The sequence below is a fragment of the Lissotriton vulgaris genome, chromosome 10 (assembly GCF_964263255.1).
Source record: "Lissotriton vulgaris chromosome 10, aLisVul1.2, whole genome shotgun sequence".
Lineage (NCBI taxonomy): Eukaryota > Metazoa > Chordata > Amphibia > Caudata > Salamandridae > Lissotriton > Lissotriton vulgaris.
This window is the reverse complement of record NC_141698.1, coordinates 44,382,284-44,401,868: the sequence shown is the minus strand read 5'-3', so window position 1 is coordinate 44,401,868 and position 19,585 is coordinate 44,382,284. Positions and strand designations below refer to the sequence as shown.

General features: G+C 40.4%; 1 protein-coding gene across 1 annotated transcript in view; it reads left to right on the top strand.

The window, feature by feature from the left end:
• The window catches only part of LOC147684528 (extracellular calcium-sensing receptor-like), a 72,941-nt gene extending 53,843 nt beyond the window's left edge, over window positions 1–19,098 (top strand). The window contains exons 6-7 of the mRNA XM_086939689.1: window positions 7,548–7,671; window positions 18,167–19,098. Of these exons, the coding sequence (XP_086795815.1) occupies window positions 7,548–7,671; window positions 18,167–19,098 (1,056 nt within the window). The remainder of the gene's footprint in view (window positions 1–7,547; window positions 7,672–18,166) is intronic.
• The last annotated feature ends 487 nt before the right edge of the window (window positions 19,099–19,585 follow it).

Genomic DNA, 19,585 nt, shown 5'->3' with positions numbered 1-19,585 from the left:
AGCCTCTCTCTGACAATTTTTTGAATGTCAAGCGAAGGTACAGGTCCAGCAAGGTCTTTCCTTTTCTATCTTATGTTGTTGGCCAGGAGGGAAATATGCAAAAAGTGTGTAGAAGGTTCACCTCCATTGTACGCTGAGTGGTTGTCCCCTGTTTTTTCGATATCCAGGCTGGATCAGAGTGGGACCCAGAGCAGGAGGGAGAAAGCATTTGGGGATTTTCTATTGAAATGGTCAAACGCCGAGATATGTGAGACCAGACAAGAAATCTTAAAACTGTTTCCCCTTATAACAAATATGGGTCCTATGACTATGCCTCTCTGGATCTCTCCAGACTGTGTTGGGCACGCTCCGCTCCTCCATTGCCAACTTCAACAGTCACCAGTGTTACCTGGACTATATTTGAGAGTGATAGTGCCATTTCTTTTGGGAATGTGCCATTCTAGTCCGCAGATGTACCAGCAGGTGGGTGCTTTTCCCACCAGTTTTTGCCTTCCCAATAACGTACAAGGTACTGGCAGCTAGTTTGCTCACTGTGGTCTGAGGTGAATGAGGACAACAAAAACAGCTTGCAACTAAGTGCACAAATCCTCAACTGGATTGATGGTGAGGTAACTAAAATATCAAATGTTATACCCAGATAAGTGTACTTACTGTTATCCTGCCCTTGTAAAGTATTCCTTTTGCATTTTCCATCAGATTTTGTTATTCAATAGGTGTGTGACACAAAGAGGCAGAACTGTAGGGTCTGCCTTTCTAGTGGAGCCAGCATTTAATGACACTGCTTTAGAAGGTAACCACATGAACGAATCTTCCATAATTTTTATAGCAAAAACCTCTATGATGTCACACAGTTCCTTCTTGACCAGACAGTATACATCGACTTAAATTAAAGCTTCCAGCCTGCTATATACAAAAGTTGCCCACACAATGCCCTGCCAGAAAGGATGGATTGACACTGTGGATAAAGGACCATAAGATAGTTCAGCAGGTTAACCCGCATCCTGCACAACCATCCATAACTGATCATATTTCAAAGAGCAAATGTCTTGCTGAACAGCATTCAATCAATCAATCAATCAATTAGGGGCTTGTAAAGCACAGCTACTCACCCACGAAGGTCTCAAGGTGCTGGGGGCGGGGGGACTGACTGGGTGGAGGATCGTACGAAGAGCCAGGTCTTGTGGTCCTTCCTGAATTGGGTCAGTGAAGCTGATTGCCTTTGGACCAGAGGGTGGGAGTTTCATGTCTTGGTGGTGTGGTAGGAGAATGATCTTCCTCTGGTTCAGGTCTTGTGGGTCCTAGAAATGGAGGCATGGGTGAGTTGGGAGGTTTCTGGTGGGTACGTGGAATGTGAGGCAGTGGTTCAGGTACACTGGTCCTTCATTGTGTAGGGCTTTGTAGGCATGAGTGAGAAGCTTAAAAGTGACTCACTTGTTGATTGGGAGCCAGTGGAGTTGTCGGATGTGTTGCATGATCTGGCTGCGGCATGGGGTGTCGTGGACAAGTCTGGCAGTGCATATTGGATATACTGTAGTTTATTCACCTGTTTCTGGGTGTCGCCGACATAGAGTGCATTGCTGTAGTCAAGTCTGCTTGGTGACCATCCTTCTGGATTCTGTGGGGATCCAGCTGAAAGCTTTTCACAGCTAGCTGAGCGTGGGGAAGCAGGCTGAGTAAACTGCATTGATGTGGTGGTTTATTGTGAATGAAGAGTCCAGTATGATGCCAGGGTAGCCTGCATGGTCGGTCGGGGCTGGAGGGGTACCCAGAGTGGCTGGCCACAAGGAGTCATCCGAGGCTGATGCAGTGGGTCTCAGTAGAATAACTTCAGTCTTGTCCATGTTGAGTTTGAGGCAGCTGTCTTTTATCCATGTCGCGATTGCCTTCATTCCACTTTGGAAGCTGGTTCTCGGGGTTGAGGGCTCATTGGTGAGGGTGAGGATCAACTGGGTGTCATCAGTGTAGGAGACAATCTTGAGTCTGTGGCTTCTGATGATGGCTGCGAGGGGGCCATGTACATGCCGAAGAAGGTGGAGCTCAGGGAGGAGCCCTGGGGGACTCCACAGCTGATCTCCATGGGTTTTGAGAGGAACAGTGGTAGTCTGACTTGTTGGGTCTGGCCGGTGAGGAATAAGTGGATCCAGCCCAGAGCCATATCACAGATGCTGGCATCGTGAGTCTGGTGATTAGGGTGCGGTGGGAGACGGTGTTGAAGGCAGCTGAGAGGTCTAGTAAGATGAAGGCTGCTGTCCCGGTTGAGCAGGCCAGAACTCTGTGTGTAAGGTAAATGATAAGTAGGTGTGAATACCCTTGGTATGACAACCTACCTGTAAGCCCCTAGTACATGGTATGGCATGTTGATTTAGAGGTTCTACACAATTAATCTATCAGAGAAGCACACCTTTTTTAAGAAAGTTGAACCCCTTTCTTTTTATCTTGTTTGAGCGTGCTGCAGTGGTGGCAGGTTTGTCTGGACCATGCCAATTCACTGAACAACCTAACACAAGTCACTAAGACCTGACCCCTGCGCACTGTTGCTAAGGCAATTGTCAACTGCCTTTAAACACAATTCAAAACAATACTTTGTTCAAATGTTATGAATCATAAAGCTTAAACATACATTTGATTAACAAAAACAATACAAGCTCACTTTCTTTTCCATCAACTTCTCTTTATGGAAAATTATAGTGATTGTTAACACATAAAATACATAAAGTTTTTTTTCAGAGTGAAGAATTCAGAAATCCTTTCCCATATCTTTCACTGGCTGCGCAATGCATTTCGGGCTAGAGAAGCCCTTCTTCGGGGGCCTTTGAATCTACAAAAATGCATGTAAATAAGATTTTTGAAAACATAAACCATCAATTTTATGAGCAACAATAACACTCCATGAAAGAATCATTCTGTGCATGGGATATACAACATTGTTTATTTTGACTTATTCAAAATCATGACATTCTAATTGTCATATGGTCAAAAGAATATACGCGAAAATAATAATAAAACTAACATAACCAGTGTGAAAACTGTGACCCTTTCACCATTAAGTGATCATATTCCAAATCTCAACTGCAACACCACATCACTACTTACTATGAATGCTGTGATCCTTCTGTCTCCCAAACCTAAAGTCAGAAAATGAAATATATAGAAAGCTGAAACTTTTTTTTAAAAACGCTTCAGGACTTTTCTTACTTCTCGCCATCAAAAGAGAACACGTCCCTTCATGATCTTTCTGCGATAAACTCCGGTAACCTTTATCAATTTTTGAAACAGAAATTATAGGATGTTTAAACAACGCATCACCCTGACCTTCCACCACTTTCTTTTTCCAGCACTAGCAGATATTCTCACCCTGTAACCAACGCCTTGAGATAAAAGTCTGAGTAGCCTAACTGGTCTTCAAAGAGGGAATTACAGTTAGGACAGGACACAGGGTCAGCCCCACATCCTGCAACCCCAGCCAGATAGGAGCCCTAGTAATTTAAAGTGGGGTATATTGGCCCTGCCAGATTTTAACCTCCATGAGAGAGTGTTTCCATCTTGGATACTAAAAGACTAGTGCTTTCTGGGTTCAGAATATGCCACAGTTTGGAGGAAGTTGTAATGCATGAGGTTTGCACCCTGCACTCTATTGGCAATGGGGGCCCTCTGCTACTGTCAAAAACACACTAGACAAATATGGGAGAGTTGTGAAGCAATTAATATCCATGCCTGAAACTACAAGAAGGGGAAGGACTGCCCTGCTTGACCCTTGGACTGCACAAGAGAGTAAGGCACTCATACTTGTTGCACCTGCTAAACACTTTAGTTATCAGGCCAAAAATGACTTTGCCTGGCTTTGAAAGTTGAAGGATTCCGCTCCCAGAAAGCAACAGGTTAAAAGAGCTCCACCTGCATCATCTCCACGAAGAAGAACCCAGCTCGACAGCATCCACCAAACCTTTAAGGATTTTGCAAGGTGCATTATGGGAGATGCAGTCCCAACATGCCGAGGTGCAACTCTGAAATCTTGCTGTGGTGGACACTTTGGAAACCCAAAAGGACCTTCTAGAAGAAGATCCAGAAGTTTGGAGAATTTTTGCCCAAAAGTTCCATAAGTTAACTGACTTGTCGTTGAGTGTCAAGCTGCTGTCGTATTTGAACCGCGACTTGGCCTGTATTTCAGTTTCGTCCTGCAGAACGCTCCTGCGTTCAAGACTTCCAGGATTTAACTAGGGCCTTGCCCTGAACCAAGCTGTTGTTGTCAACTCAAAACCCAGCCTGACGAGGTGACTCACTTGATGTCAGAGGAAAAGATCCAGAAAATTAATTACGTCTGAAGGTAAAAACTTGACCCGGCCCTACCACTCAGTGTATTTGACCCTCGCTCCATCGCTGTCGGCCCCAAGCTTTGATGTTGTCAAGGTCAAGTACTACCCGATTACTGAAGTTGGTGTTTTTTGTTTTTATCCCTTAAAAAATCATATCTCCGCTTTCCTACATCGGATTTTTGTTGCCTGGGTGTAATTTTAATCATACATATATTTCCTAGTTTATAAAATAGTGTTGGATTTTCATTGTGTGTTTTGTCCTACTTATTTAATGTATTGGTGTTCTTAAATGCTTTAGATGCCTATGTCCTAAGTTAAGCCTGCCTGCTCACAACCAGCTACCAAGGGTTGAGCAAGGGAATAATTTATTGAGACCTTGACTGGACCTTATATTGTGATTGTCGCCTTATTACTAGTGGTAGATACATTCCTACACATACTAATAAAACACAGTCCAACAGTTATATAGCAAAAAAACACTAGTTGAGCCTTTGAGGCAGTAACCAACCATCTGAAGTTTCAATAGACTTTATGATGACTGTGACTAGTTATTCATTGGTTTCAATTCTGCATTTATAACTGTATGCCTTCGAATTTAAGTGTGCTCACCTAAAATATCATGGCAATACCTAAGTTTATACATTTATAATTGCGTGTATTGTCACTCAATTATTTCTGCCTTAAGACTATTTTTCAAGCCTTTAGTAATGTCACTTTCTTTGTTGCCATTAGTATCATAGAGCACAGGATATCACATCCTGTGGCATGGTTTTGGTCTAAATGTTATGTGATAACACTTCCTGTGATATCACGGAACAAAGCTTATATGAAATCATATTAGGTGTCTGCTGATTTTGGTGACTTTATAAATATGGAAGGGGTGTTCATTCAATTAGTTTTGCTTTTGAATGACCTTTTCCAATGAGGTTGATGGAGGCAGATTTGTGAAATGTAAACTTGATATTTAAAGATATATTAATTCTACACACAATGCATTATTGATCTCCCAGTAGAAACATGCCTTATTGTTCACATTAATAAGGAAAAATACTGGAGTAAACTTGATGCATCTCGGGTGGTCAGGAAAATGTGTGAGGCACTCATTATGAGTGGCACAATTTCATCTGGAGTGATAAATGCAGCTTTATGCCTGGAACTGTTGAGTCTGGAAACTCCAGACTAGATAGTTCTAAGCCTGTAGAGCTGGAGTCTTCCTGATGCTGCAGAGGGTGGAGTTGCCTTCAGCAGAGCAGAGCATCCGCCCACTGTTGCAGCAGTCTGGTGGGAGCAGACTATGCTCCCTAACCATGAATGAACAAGCCTGCCTTGCATTCCTGCTCACCCCACCACTACCCTCAATCAGCCCTTCGCCTTACGTTTACTGCTTGTCTGAAGCAGGTAGAAAATATCTGAGATTTTCTCCCCAGATTTAAAAAGAAATGTACATAAAATGACACAGGGGCAGATTCACAACTTCTTGTGTCACTTTTGGGCCACCTTGCATCACTTTTTGTGATGCCGCAGCACTGTAAACAATGCACCACATTGCGGCCCATTTACAACATGAGACATCTACGTAAGCTATAATGTATGCAGTGTGGGCATTCCCACGCAGGAAAGCCTCGTAGAAGTGACGCAGTGAAATCTACAAGATTTCACTGCGCCACTTCTAGGTTGCCACTGTGTGAAAACCTTATGCCTGCTTGGAGCAGGCACAAGGAGTGACACCGTACGATAAGTATAGGCCTTCCCATGGATTGTTGGAGTTGTGTTGTGCTTGCAAAACAACTCCAGCAATGCGTGACTTTGGCACCAACAGAGGCACCAGATTTTCTGACACATCTGTCAATCCTTGCACCCTGGTGCGCCGTATTGTAAACACGACTAATCCATGGTGGTGCAAGGGTTTCCCACGCAGGTGCAGGGAAACTGATACATCTTTGCTCAAACGTCAGTTTCTTGTAAATCTGCCCCTCAATATTTCCCGCTCCATGCACTTATACTCCATCTTGGGAGAAAACTTCACATTGCTGGAATTTTGATGTGGAAATAGCAGCCAGAATTGTAGATTACAACCCCCCAGCTTCCCTCAACCAAATTCTTCAGGATTTTGAATAGATGGATTGATTTATTTATCTAGTGCACTACTAAAATGATTGACCTGTGCTTGAGAAATTGTATTCTCAGGGTTAGGAATATGAGTCTGTCAAGATACCTCTCATTCATAATGTTTGATTTAATGCCATTTATTTAATGTTCATAAATGTGTCTTTTAGAAAGGGCCTACACACATATGTTTCTAGAAAGTCTATTGTATTCTTGAAGATTAATAATTCATATTCTTAGTAATAATAGATACATAATGGGCCTTTTATGTCAGCTCCCTTAAAACAATGTTCTGTTTGAGTGTCATTTGCTCAGTTAGAGTGGGCAACAGGGTCAGCCTCTACAGTCACTGACGTGTAGGTACTACCAGTCACATTTTGTATCAGCTCACATGTGTGAGGAATGGCATTTTGCCCTCTTATTATCTGTTTCTGCATCTGAAAGGGACTATCACTGACAACTAAAAGAGTTTGTGTCAATATGTGAACTTCTTATCTACCCTGTTCACCTTGTGACTTCCTCACTGCAGCTCACAGCAGTTTAGGCTTATATAGTAGCTCTACCTTTTTGTGAGAACTATATTGCATCTGACAGCAATGCCATATGCTGCTCTGCCCTAGCCTTCTTGTTACTATGGCTCACAGTGGTCTCAGTTTATGCTCTGCCCCTCCAGCACTGGAAGGCCATACATTTCTTTTGAGTGCTGAGTGTCTTGCAGTTACAATGCATAGTAATGCTTATTATAATAACTTTTTGAGATCTTGTTGATGTAGGATCTCACTTCTGCAAACAACACCATTAGCACCACTGCCATTACCAAAATCAGGCTCAAACAGACTATTTTGTCACATGTGCCCTGACGGATGGCTGCTTGAATATGCGTCAAAAGGTTCGAAAAATGTGGAATTGTTGGAATATCCATCATGGTTAATCAATGAGAAACTAGTGACTTGGGCAATGGTCTGTAGTTCTTTTAAAACCATGTAGGCTAGGAGACATAATTGTCTGAAGTGTGCCTCAACCTTGACTTTCTGACTCATGCCTATCTCATGAAAATTGATCATAACGCAGAGTAAGAAAGATCATTGTATTGATTCAGAGGTGCTTTAACGTCTTTAATCACTTTAGGTCCCTCTATCAGTCTGCAGTGAAAGCTGTGCACCAGGATACAGAAAAGCTGCCATCAAAGGACGCCCCAAGTGTTGTTTCACCTGTGTTGCCTGTCCTGATGGGAGCATCGCCAACCACACAGGTGCGTTCAGTAAGCCAAATAAGATCACATCTTACATTTGAAATAAATTGAATACAAAAAGTGGACTGAATTTGAAATGAGTGATGTATTGTTTACACCCTTCAATTATTTTTTTATTGAACAATTGTCTGATTAACACATTATAAGAAAAGTAGATAAAGTCTCTAAAAATAACATATAAAACTGCATCAAACTGACAAAGGAATGTAGATGATGCAAAATAAATAGTCCACAGTGGCGCAGGAGTGTGGAAAGAGAAAAAGGAGAAGGGAGAGGGTTTAATAAAATAACATTTAGAAACAGGGCTTTAAAAAATGAAAATAATAAGATATACATGTTAGTAGTTATGGTATATAACATAGGGAAATCGAATACCTGGGAAGTAAACGATAAATAACACTAGAGAGCAGTTTTACTTACCATTTATGAACTGACAGATAGTTTACATCCATACTACAGAATAAAATACGCCAAGGTGATGAGTGTACCTTACAGTTTCTAAGAATGGCAAATTATTGCAATTTTAATAGGGAATGACCCTAAGAAAAATCGCCCTAAATATGCTAACATTGAGATCATCAGTTTGCAAGCTGCCTCCCAGAATTCACAGATCTGACCAATCAATCAATTAATTAGGAATTTATAACGCGCGCTACTCACCTGTGAGGGTCTCAAAAGCGCTGACATTTAAATCTCATGTGACTCAGGACCATTTGCCAATTGGAACAATGCCAGCATAATTCTGTCTAATTTCCCATGTGCACCGTCCTGAAGACACAAAGAGAGCTCTGAAACAGGACCAACTTTGTAATAGGAACTTGAGGTAGGATCTGTACTTATATTTTGGACACTTACATTTTTGCCAAGTTGTTCTGAGACTCATCCATTCACAGAACATTGGGGCCGAATTATGAGTGGCTTGTTAAATTCCAACCTGAGCGTAAACCCATGTTAACGCTTAGGACTGAATTACTATTTTCTTTTATTTATCACATTCGATAACTACCAGATGCGCTAAATAACCCAATTTTCATAACATTTTAGTAGGTCGAACCTGGCAAAATTTAACAGGGAAAAACGTACGGAAACTACTATATCATGCGATATTTAGTGCATCAAACACCAAAATCCAAATGTTATTCCTCATGAACTCATCATTATTTGTTACAACCAATGAACAATGTATCCTGTTGTATCATTTTTTATCAGGGGTGATAAATAGCGCATTTGTCACCCCGAGTGGGCCAGGGTATGCCCAGAGGTATGCCCAGACGTGCGTCCCGTGCTCTCCATGCCACTGGAGTCAAGCTATCCTGGCTGATGAGGTGTGAAACCCTGAAACTGGTCCTAGGATTCTTGTTTCCAGTCTAGGGAGGACCTGGCCTGGCAGTTCGGGCTGGACTGTTCCCACTGGGGACAGGGGTCATGTCTGATTTGCATATGGCCATGTTGAAAACAGGAATGGCAGGGGGAGCAAAAAAATGATGGATTTAAGCCCAGATCTCTGTACTGGGGTGAATGTATGACATTGTTCTGCATTCTGTCCATCAATTATTGTTTTTGCAGCAACACGTAATCAGGCCCTTTATCAGATTGTAGTAGGGTTTTTATACGTACACTCTTTTGAGGATGTTGGGGAAACACTATTAATAATATAATGATATGATAGACTATTGGAAGTGGATAGGCTTCTCGGAGATAAAGAGGTGAAATAGTTGGGAAGGAGGGGCCTATTAAAGAAAGATGATAATAATTGAGGATTCAATGTGGGGTTTACCTTGCGGGTGAGTTGTTGCGAAACAATAACTGTTTTTAAATATGTTTATTTATGAGCATGCATTTTTTAAATTTAGTTCATATTATAACAAAGATCGTTTGGAGATGTATAGATTTCAATTTGTTTGGTTCAACAAATGTGTAATTTTATGTTAAACATAAGTTTGACAAAATTATTATTTCAACAGTAGATTCAAATCTACTGATGTTGAATGTATTCATTCAAATGTTTCAACTTCATCTAATGGAGCAACCTTTTGCAATAAGATTCCCTGGCAATTCATCCTTACCATTACACATTTGAGACAGAACAGTGTTTTACCGCACATATGTATGTCCAGGTTTCCCACAGAGGCTATTTGTGATGTATGAACTTGTATGGGAAGTGTACCTCAGGGTTCAAGACAGTTGCTTTAGTCAGAACTAGGACCTGAGAAGGACACAACTTTTTATGTGTCAAAATGGATAGGGAATCGGATGGTAGATTTGATGCAAATTATTTCATGTCAAAGCCTAATCACTTAGGGGACAAATTCTGCTGACATTTTTTAACCAAATCTGGTTGGTAAAAAAAGATTTGTGAACTATTAAAATTTCTGGTAAGTTCAGTCATCTAATTTCAAATATTCTCTAATCATACACAGGCTGTTTGTTCACAAACATGAACCTTGTGTGGTCAGTTTTTTAGAGAATAAACATAGAGACTGTACCAGTAGCAATGTATCCTAGTATAAGGCTTATAGGGCAAGGGTCGTTGTTGCTGTTTTGACTCTGCCTCAGGATGGCAAATAAAGCACTGACCCCTTTCTCATAGAGTCGTCGAGAGTAATTATTGGCACAAGAAAATATCGTTTCTTGTTTACCTCTGCCAAATGTCACCCAGATACATTTTGCATTGAAGGAACACAAAAGAATCCCTTCTTTTCTAAAAACAAAAGATGTGGACACTCTTGTGCCAAGGGATGTACCTCATTTATGGTGGTGCAGATAGTACTCAAAAGGCAGAAGCAGTCAGATACTATTGCCAAATGATCAGCAATGGATGTCCCTGGAACCCCATCAAAAAGGAAGGCAGCACCAACATGCAATCTACATGTTTCCTGGTGTGTGAGATTATTGTCTGAAACATGAGCTCATTTGTGCATCACCGTGAGGAAAGGCAGCATCCAGGCCTTTCCTCAAGCTGGATATGCTCCATGCATCACTCTATCTAGTCTCACAAGTATGCATTAACTTTCTGTATGGCCCCTTCCATCATTTGTTTCCATGGGTTTCCAAGTCTACAGAAAAATGCAGTGCAGCATCTCATAGTTCTACTACTGTCTCTACTGTGAACTCCAACCTCTAGCCAACTATAGTAATCCAACATTAATGTCCACCATCCAATGGTTACCAGGCATGGCACTAACCCATCTCCATGCTATTCTCCAGCCAGACTGGGTCTCAAACCCCAGGAGTAAGCTAGTTTTCCTAGACAGTTCAATGTGCCAAAGGACCAGCAGAGGCTATCAGCAAGTTCACACTTCAAAACCTGAATAAAGATCAAGTAGAACCAAATGACCATTATCATGCGCCTGATTAGTATTCTCTTGGCCCATCTATCTAGATTTCAAAAACAGGCTTCCATTCCAGTCATGCTCTTGTATCTTCCTTGGAGCATCCTTGACCCACCCCCTTTTCATACAGTTTAAAAAATGTATCTAGGCTTCGCAATTGCCCTTAACTTGCCAGCCATATGCAAACACCTTTGAAAGTAAGGACTAAAATAGTAAGCACACTGTCTTATAGTTTTGCCAGCATATTAGCCATCCTGAAATGACTGGGAAAGGTCTGACTTTTTAATGAATTCTAACATAATAAAGTACTTTTCACCCAAAACCAAAAATAGACACCTTCTGACTAAAGGAAAGCTGCTAGGTGTTACCTTCATCTTCTAATTATTTGAGGGGATCCGAGTGGCAAGGAAATTCTAGGAAATCATTGTTTCAGACTCATTTCAGTGTTTGACTTTGCTTGTGCTTTTGTTTATAGTACATGAACCTCATGAGTCAACTCAGTCTGCTCTCCACTTGAGATGTGCACCAAAAACAGTGCTCTTTACGAGGAGTGCCTTGTATTTGACACATCTGGGCACCCCTCACCCCTACCTTAGGGTTGGTTAGCACTGGGGCTGAGATTAATTGAAGCAATCCATCCATCACTTTGTTATTAATGCCCTAAGTGCGACAGGTATGGCCAGATGTGGGCCCCGTGCTCACTGTACCACTGAAGCAAGATATCCCTGACTGATGATCCCTAATGAAGGTGGAACCCCTCCTGGGTTGCTTGTGTTCGGGTTCGGAGAGAACTTGGTCCAGCAGTTTGGGCTGGACATATCCCATTGCACCAGGGTAAAGACTTATTTGTATGTGGCTGGGTCCAAACTGTTGTGGTGAGATCGGTGAAAAATGATGGATTGGGAAGTTGCCTCTGTGATTGCCAGTGACTGAGATTAATACAAGCATTCCATCCATCACTTTGTTTGAGATACCTAAATGTCACATGTATGCCAAGCCATGGATCCTGTACGCACTCTGCCCTTGGAACCAAGCTATACCTGGCTGATGAGCCTAATAAGTGAAAAAACGGTCCTGAGGTACTTGTCCAGAATACATGGGCGGCCTGGCCTGGTAATTCGGACTGGAATGTTCCCAGTGGAGCAGGATCAAGACTGTTTTGCATATGGCTGAGTATAAATTTAGATGGTCAAAAATGATGGAGGAAGATACAGCTAGAGCGATTGCCAGTGTCTGATATTAATTCAAGCATTCCTTCCATCACTTTATTTTTGATGTTTTAACTATGTACAAAAGCATGACTATTTAGTTCCTGCCTGGCACCTTTTCTTAAATGCAAATATACACCATCAGGCATTCTTGTTGACTCCCATGATTTGTAGAGCTCTGGGGCATCACAAAATGTGCTCATTTTACTGCATTGTGTGATCATTTTTGACAGCAGGAAGTTCGGGAGTCAAATCAGCTGGGAACACCATTAGTGGCTGATTCCTTTTGTTAAATTGAAAAAAAGAATTCTGTCATTGTACATTCTCACTAGAAAACTCTTAATTTCATTAATTACGGATTAATACAGTTTCACTAATGTGGATCATTATTAACCTGATGTCACTGGGTGTGAACAAGTAGCCAGCACTCAAGAGTGGCTTTAAAACGTAATTTGCTTTTTCAAGGAGTTCAAACTTAACTGAAGGCTGGAGGTTAAGTTGCTGTTGGGAGCTTATTGCACATTCATATTTTCTAATGCTTGCATGTTTGCAGCTCAGGTGGGCAAACAGATCCACTGCAAATATATTCACCTTACTGTTTAGATTAGCTGCAGAGCTGAAAACTTCATCTCGGAAGGGATGTATGATGTTACCACGCGTACCTTTAGCACGCATTTTTTACAATGCAGGTCATTTTACAACGGAAACCTTTACAACGCAATACACTACAACGCAGATACTATTACAACGCATACCATTACAACGTAAGTATAGGTAAGTATATAATATTAATATATAATGTAAATAATTATTTTTGTATTATTTAATTTAATTATTTATTATTTAATTATTAAATAATTTTATTAATAAAATTAACTTTCATTTTAATATTTGTAAATATATGTTAAAAATAGCCCTGTACCCCAAAACCCATTCCCAACCCTAAAACCTAAAAATACCCCTGTACCCCAAAACCCAAACCCAGCCCTAAAACCTAAAAATACCCCTGTACCCCAAAACCCAAACCCAGCCCTAAAACCTAAAAATACCCCTGTACCCCAAAACCCAAACCCAGCACTAAAACCTAAAAATACCCCTGTACCCCAAAACCCAAACCCAGCCCTAAAACCTAAAAATACCCCTGTACCCCAAAACCCAGCCCTAAAACCTAAAAATACCCCTGTACCCCAAAACCCAAACTCAGCCCTAAAACCTAAAAATACCCCTGTACCCCAAAACCCAAACCCAGCCCTAAAACCTAAAAATACCCCTGTACCTCAAAACCCAAACCCATCCCTAAAACCTAAAAATACCCCTGTACCCCAAAACCCAAACCCAGCCCTAAAACCTAAAGATACCCCTGTACCCCAAAACCCAAACCCAGCCCTAAAACCTAAAAATACCCCTGTACCCCAAAACCCAAACCCAGCCCTAAAACCTAAAAATACCCCTGTACCCCAAAACCCAAACCCAGCCCTAAAACCTAAAACTACCCCTGTACCTCAAAACCCAAACCCAGCCCTTAAACCTTAAAAGACCCCTGTACCCCATAACCAAATACCACTAATAAATGTTTTTAAAAAAAGATAAACTTACCTATAATTATACTTACGTTGTAATGGTATGCGTTGTAATAGTATGTGCGTTGTAGTGTAATGCGTTGTAAAGGTAAACGTTGTAAAATGACCTGCATTGTAAAAGTATGCGTGGTAATGGTATGCGTGGTAAAAAATGCGTGGTAACAGTTACATACCTCTCGGAAGAAACTAGCTGCAGATAAAAACACATGCCCTTTGAGACTCACATACTCTGTACTTTGTTCTTCCATCAATCTGTTTTGCCCTTGTTACGGCTAAACCACAGATAACATATTGGGGATCGTATGCTTTCTGATCAGTTGTTGAAGGTAGATGCGGGGTAGCCATTGATCTTCTCAGTGGATGGGCATAGGGTTTGTTTGTCACCCCTTTCTCAGAAGAATCGGATTCTTATTGTGATTCACTTGTTTCTGCAATTTCTTTAACTCATTTTTCCAACTTTTTTCCATTGTACAAGACTTGTAGCACTTGTTTTTACAATGCTAAAATATGTAATCCTCTTCACCCATCAGTTTCAATCTTTCGTGAGCCCCGTCTTGGCCTATTTCTGCAACATCTCAAACTCTCTTCTGTCTAGCTGCAGTTTCAGATTAGTTTGGCTCATGACAGATTTTTCTCTGTTGAGGGAGTCCTCAGAATTTGTACTTAGCAACACTCTGTCGGAAGGTAAATATTCTATACTACCACATCCTTTGCTCATTTTTGCGAATTTGGATCAACAGAAAACCCTAAACAAAAACAATACTAAAATAAATTTTCAATATGATGGCTAAAACACATCATTATAGAGCTGCCACTTTAAAAAAGGGCAGCAGGGTTCCTCTGAGGAGTTATTTTCTGTCTCTAAAAGACTACTTGACCCCCACAACCTAGGTTTTGATATCAGTATGAAGTATATAGGTCTCATGGTTCCTGAAATATTACATCATCACTGTAACTCATCCTCCATTTTTTAAAATATCATCCAGAAAAATACTGCCCGGATTAGCATGTATACCCCAAGTTAATGACTTCTCTAATGATACAAAAACACAAACCAAAAATGAAAATCTCAGGACAACAATTTTTTTTACGGAGGTATATCAAGGGGCCAGGACTATTATGAATGTAGTGCAGGGATTCATTGGAAAAGAATCACTCATTCTGATTAGTATTCTTGCCTCAGATTCTGGGAAATTCTCCCTACAATGAGGAACAGCTACGGTGAACCGGTAATACAGGGGGCTTTAATACATTGCTTCTCATTTGAGAGAGAAAACTATTGACCTTTTCTACTAGCTCTGACCAGCCAGAAAGTGTCAGCAGCTTTGCTAGCGGGAGTCTGAATGAGATGGGACAAGGGATCACACTTAAATTAAGTATGTCAAGGGAAAGATTGGTTCCTCCCTGTGATGCTGCAGCGACTAGCTTTCCTCCTGCCTGCAGCTTCCAAGGCCAGCAGATAAAATGAATAGAGAAACTGAACCGCTCTGGTGGCCATCAGGTAGATATTTTGTTCCAGCATTGATGAAGTCAAGCAGTATGTCCTTATACACATTTCTGTCTCAGTAGCATAAATTCCTTTTGATCACTTCAGTGTTCACTGATGAAAAAAGATTTGTGCAATATACCTTCAACAATTTTATCAACTCATAAGATGAATTTGTGCACTTTAGGGCTCCTGCCTGTCATTGCCACTGTTTCACATTGACATGCTCTGTCTAATTCAGATTCTGAATAAATATTCTCCTTCATGCACATGATGTCTTTATGCTTATATTTTTGGAGAATTATTCAGTAGTCAGTGCAGCTATACAAATGTCTTGACCACGCCAACAGATAGATTCTTTAATGCTTCATCTGTTTAAAAACCAATAAAGCAACGATTGCTAATGTGCGTTATTTCAAAATCTTGTATAATTCAATTGCCTGCGACTTTGGGATTAACTCTGCATTCATCTTAGAAAGTAAGAAGAAAACAGGGTATTACCATCAACAAAAATCTCAATTTTGCTTCCAACAACAATATAATGGATGTTCCATTTCAACATTATAGACATGAGAGCATCCTCTTCCACCTTCTAACTTAAAACATATTGCAGCTAGCAAGACCTTTTATAATGATTCAGTGTGATTCTTTCAATATCAATTACACTGACCTACTAAAAAAAACTAAAAAGCTTCTGATGGATTGAAGGGAGTGCAGAATCAAAATCCCAAATGTTAGCTTGATCTTTGTAAATAAGAAGATATGAACACACTCCTGAAACTACTCCACTAGCTCTCACTGAATTCAGGAGATAAATTCAATTTGTAGTAATCATGTGCAAGGCGTATTGGGATTCTTACAGCATTTGGCACACCACCTTTTCCTACCACAACATCCCAATTGCTGACTTCTACTCTATTTCAACAACAAGGGTATAAAAGTCTAAATTATGGAGACAGGTGCATGTAAATATCCCATCCCTCTATGACTTAGGAACTCTTGAAAACAGATAATGTCCAGCTGGCATTTAATTGAGAACATTCTGCTTGGAGCTTTGTGACTGAAGTCCATTGAGGATAATTCCTTGCATTTGGCTCACCTAGAGCTCTACTGTGAGTAGACTGCTGTGAGTAGACAGTGATAATGAATTGCTACAAATAAACCTGAAATCAATGAATTAGTTAATTAATTTATTAATTAATTAATCAATGCATCCTTTCCATATTTGTCAAGAACATATGGCTTGAAGGTAATACGAGTTTTTTCCCAAAAAAGAGACAGTGATCACAACTGACTGAGAATACCGCTCATCTGCGATCCCACATTAAGATTTCTGAATGTGTTGCAATTTCTACCGAAGAGTCCACCCTGCCATCGCCATGGCATGATCTAAACTTCCTAAACATTGGCTCTTGCTCTCAATTTCTGAGATAATCTGGGTCACACTAGTGCATGTTTATGATGACAATTCTTTCAACACGTTATTCCCCTGGAGCTTATTGTCACCCAATATATAGTACTGGTAAACTGCTGGGACTAAGAATTATCAACGATTAGCTACTCTTTTGCATGCAATCATGAAAGTGTTGAACTAATCCCCGGGATTCCAGACACTCTGTACTTTTATAATATGCTGTATTAGACTACCTTGGGTACATTTGTAATATTAGCCATGTGGGGACCTGGAATCCCCCCTGCTTGCTGCTCAGTCAGTACAGATCAGTCCTTGCACTCATTTCTTTCTTGGAGGGTACCTCTGTCATCCAGAGGTCAATAATCAATGGCACTTAATTTGCTGACATGTTCCAGCTTGCCAAAAAGAGGTGATAACTTCATCCTACAAATCACTAAGTCACAAGATTAGTGTTAATATGTGTCTACTCGTTAATGCAACTATGTTTGAGATCAGGGGAGGGTCTGGACAAGTAAGTCCACCTCTGGTGTAGGATATGTGTAATATAAAAACAATTATCCATCTAGCATTCAAACAGTATTTGTTATATGAATGTATGTGGGACAATTCTTATACTCCCTTGGAAGAGACATTTAGATAATGATGGATTCTGGAGCGGGATCCACCTACAAAATACATACTATGTTGATATTTGTTCCACTTTCTTGTAAACAAACCAAAATCATATCCTGCACTCTTGCCTTCTTTGCCAATAACTCACACACACACCTATAAATTGGTGGACACTAGCTAACTGGCAGCAGTCTGACTAGGCAGAAACAATTTTGGTGAAATTGATCAGAGCTGATTAGTGAGCCATGTAGTTGTTAAAATCATGCATTAAGGGACTTTAGCGTGCAGAAAAAGATAGCATTGATTACTCTTTCGTACATAGAACACGCCTACCCAGACCAAATGCCTGGTGGCTAGGCCACCACTGATGAGGTTTGCAACAGCTCAGCCACCGCCATCTGAAAAAGGTAGCTCTCTTGCACCTAAATGAGGCATAGAAAACTTGAGGAAAGTGGTAAGAATATCACTGGATCTCAATAAAGCCCTGCTCTAAATGCCCACTACTTTCCATCTATTCATTAAACGTTGAATAATGCTTTGCAAATGATTCAATATCTTAAATGCTTGGGAGGCTTCTTTTCATTTAATTTGGAAACCTGCATTATACAAGTGATATGTGCATATGCAGGATGCAGGACATGAAATGATTTCTGCTACTCTGGAATAATGGCTCAGACTGTTTTCTAATTATGTGGCTGTTGATTTTTACTAATAAACTAATTTGTCTGTTTTTTGTAACAATAAAACTTCATATTATTCTACAAAAGAACAATTGAAAAAGGCATGTGGGGATTGAACAGTGGAAATAAATGTTTCATGATCAAGATGTTTTCCAAAAATGTAACATCAGATTTTGTCCTCAGATTCCCTAGACTGCTTGATGTGCCCATCTAATCACTGGTCGAGTAACAAAAAAGATAGATGCATACCTAAGAAAATTGAATATTTGTCCTACAAAGAGCCACTGGGTGCCATCTTGGCTTTGATCTCCATCTTCCTCTTCATGAGTTCCTCTGGTATCTTCTGTATGTTCATGAAGTATAAGCACACTCCAGTGGTGCGGGCCAATAATCTCCACCTCAGTTACATTCTCCTTGCTTCACTCATGCTCTGCTTCTTATGTTCCTTAGTTTTTATTGGACCGCCTAAGAAAGTGACCTGCATGCTTCGTCAGGTGATTTTTGGAATATCCTTCTCACTTGCTGTTTCCAGTGTGATGGCTAAAACAATCACTGTGGTCATTGCTTTTAGGGCTACAAAACCCCTCAGTAATTTCAGAAGACTTCTAAGCTCAAAGACTTCTTACTCTATTGTGCTGGCCTGCTCCTTGATGGAGATTAGCCTGGGTATTATCTGGCTAGGGACACACCCCTCTTTCCCAGTATTGAACAGCAATGCTGGCAGTTGGAAGATTGAAGCCGAATGCAATGAAGGTTCAATCCTAATGTTCTACAGCATGTTGGGGTTTTTGGGACTATTGGCATGTGTGAGTTTTGGAATTGCTTTTCTGGCTAGGAATTTGCCTGACAGCTTCAATGAGGCCAAGTTCATCACCTTCAGCATGCTGGTGTTCGTCAGCGTCTGGCTCTCTTTTATTCCAGCCTATCTCAGCACGAAAGGAAAATACATGGTAGCTGTGGAGATATTTGCAATGTTGTCCTCTGGTGCTAGTATCCTCTTCTGTATTTTTGCACCCAAGGTTTATATCATCTTTCTGAGACCAGAAATGAACACAAAGGACTTTGTAGTAAATAAATCAACACGTACCCGCAGAGCCACTAAAAAGATTGCTTAACTTAAGAATTGTCAATAGCTGTGATTCTTAACACTGAATCAAAACTTCCTGAGCTCATTAACTGGGATTTCTCACTTTATCCCTATGTTCAAAGAGATTGCCTCAAACTACTGAAGACTTGAAAACGGTGTCAATGTTTTTCTCACAGTATATCATCCCTTTTTAGTACTTAATTTCAGATAAAGACATTGATAATAAAAGTTGTGCCTATTTCTGAATGAAGGCCTGTGTTGTCTTAGGACAGTTTGAATAACTTTTGAATCACATAAACACACATTTTGCAAAAGATTACAATGTCAGTAATTCAATGTATCAGACAGTTTTTCAACTAAACATGAGCACATTAGTCTAATTGTAGCTTAGCTTTCTAGTTTTAATGCTATAAAATGTTTCAAATTAGATATTTCGCTGTTTTTATTTCATTTTAAAATAATCGTTTGTTTTCTCATTACATTTGCCTTAGTTTCTACAGATTCTCAATCTTTAG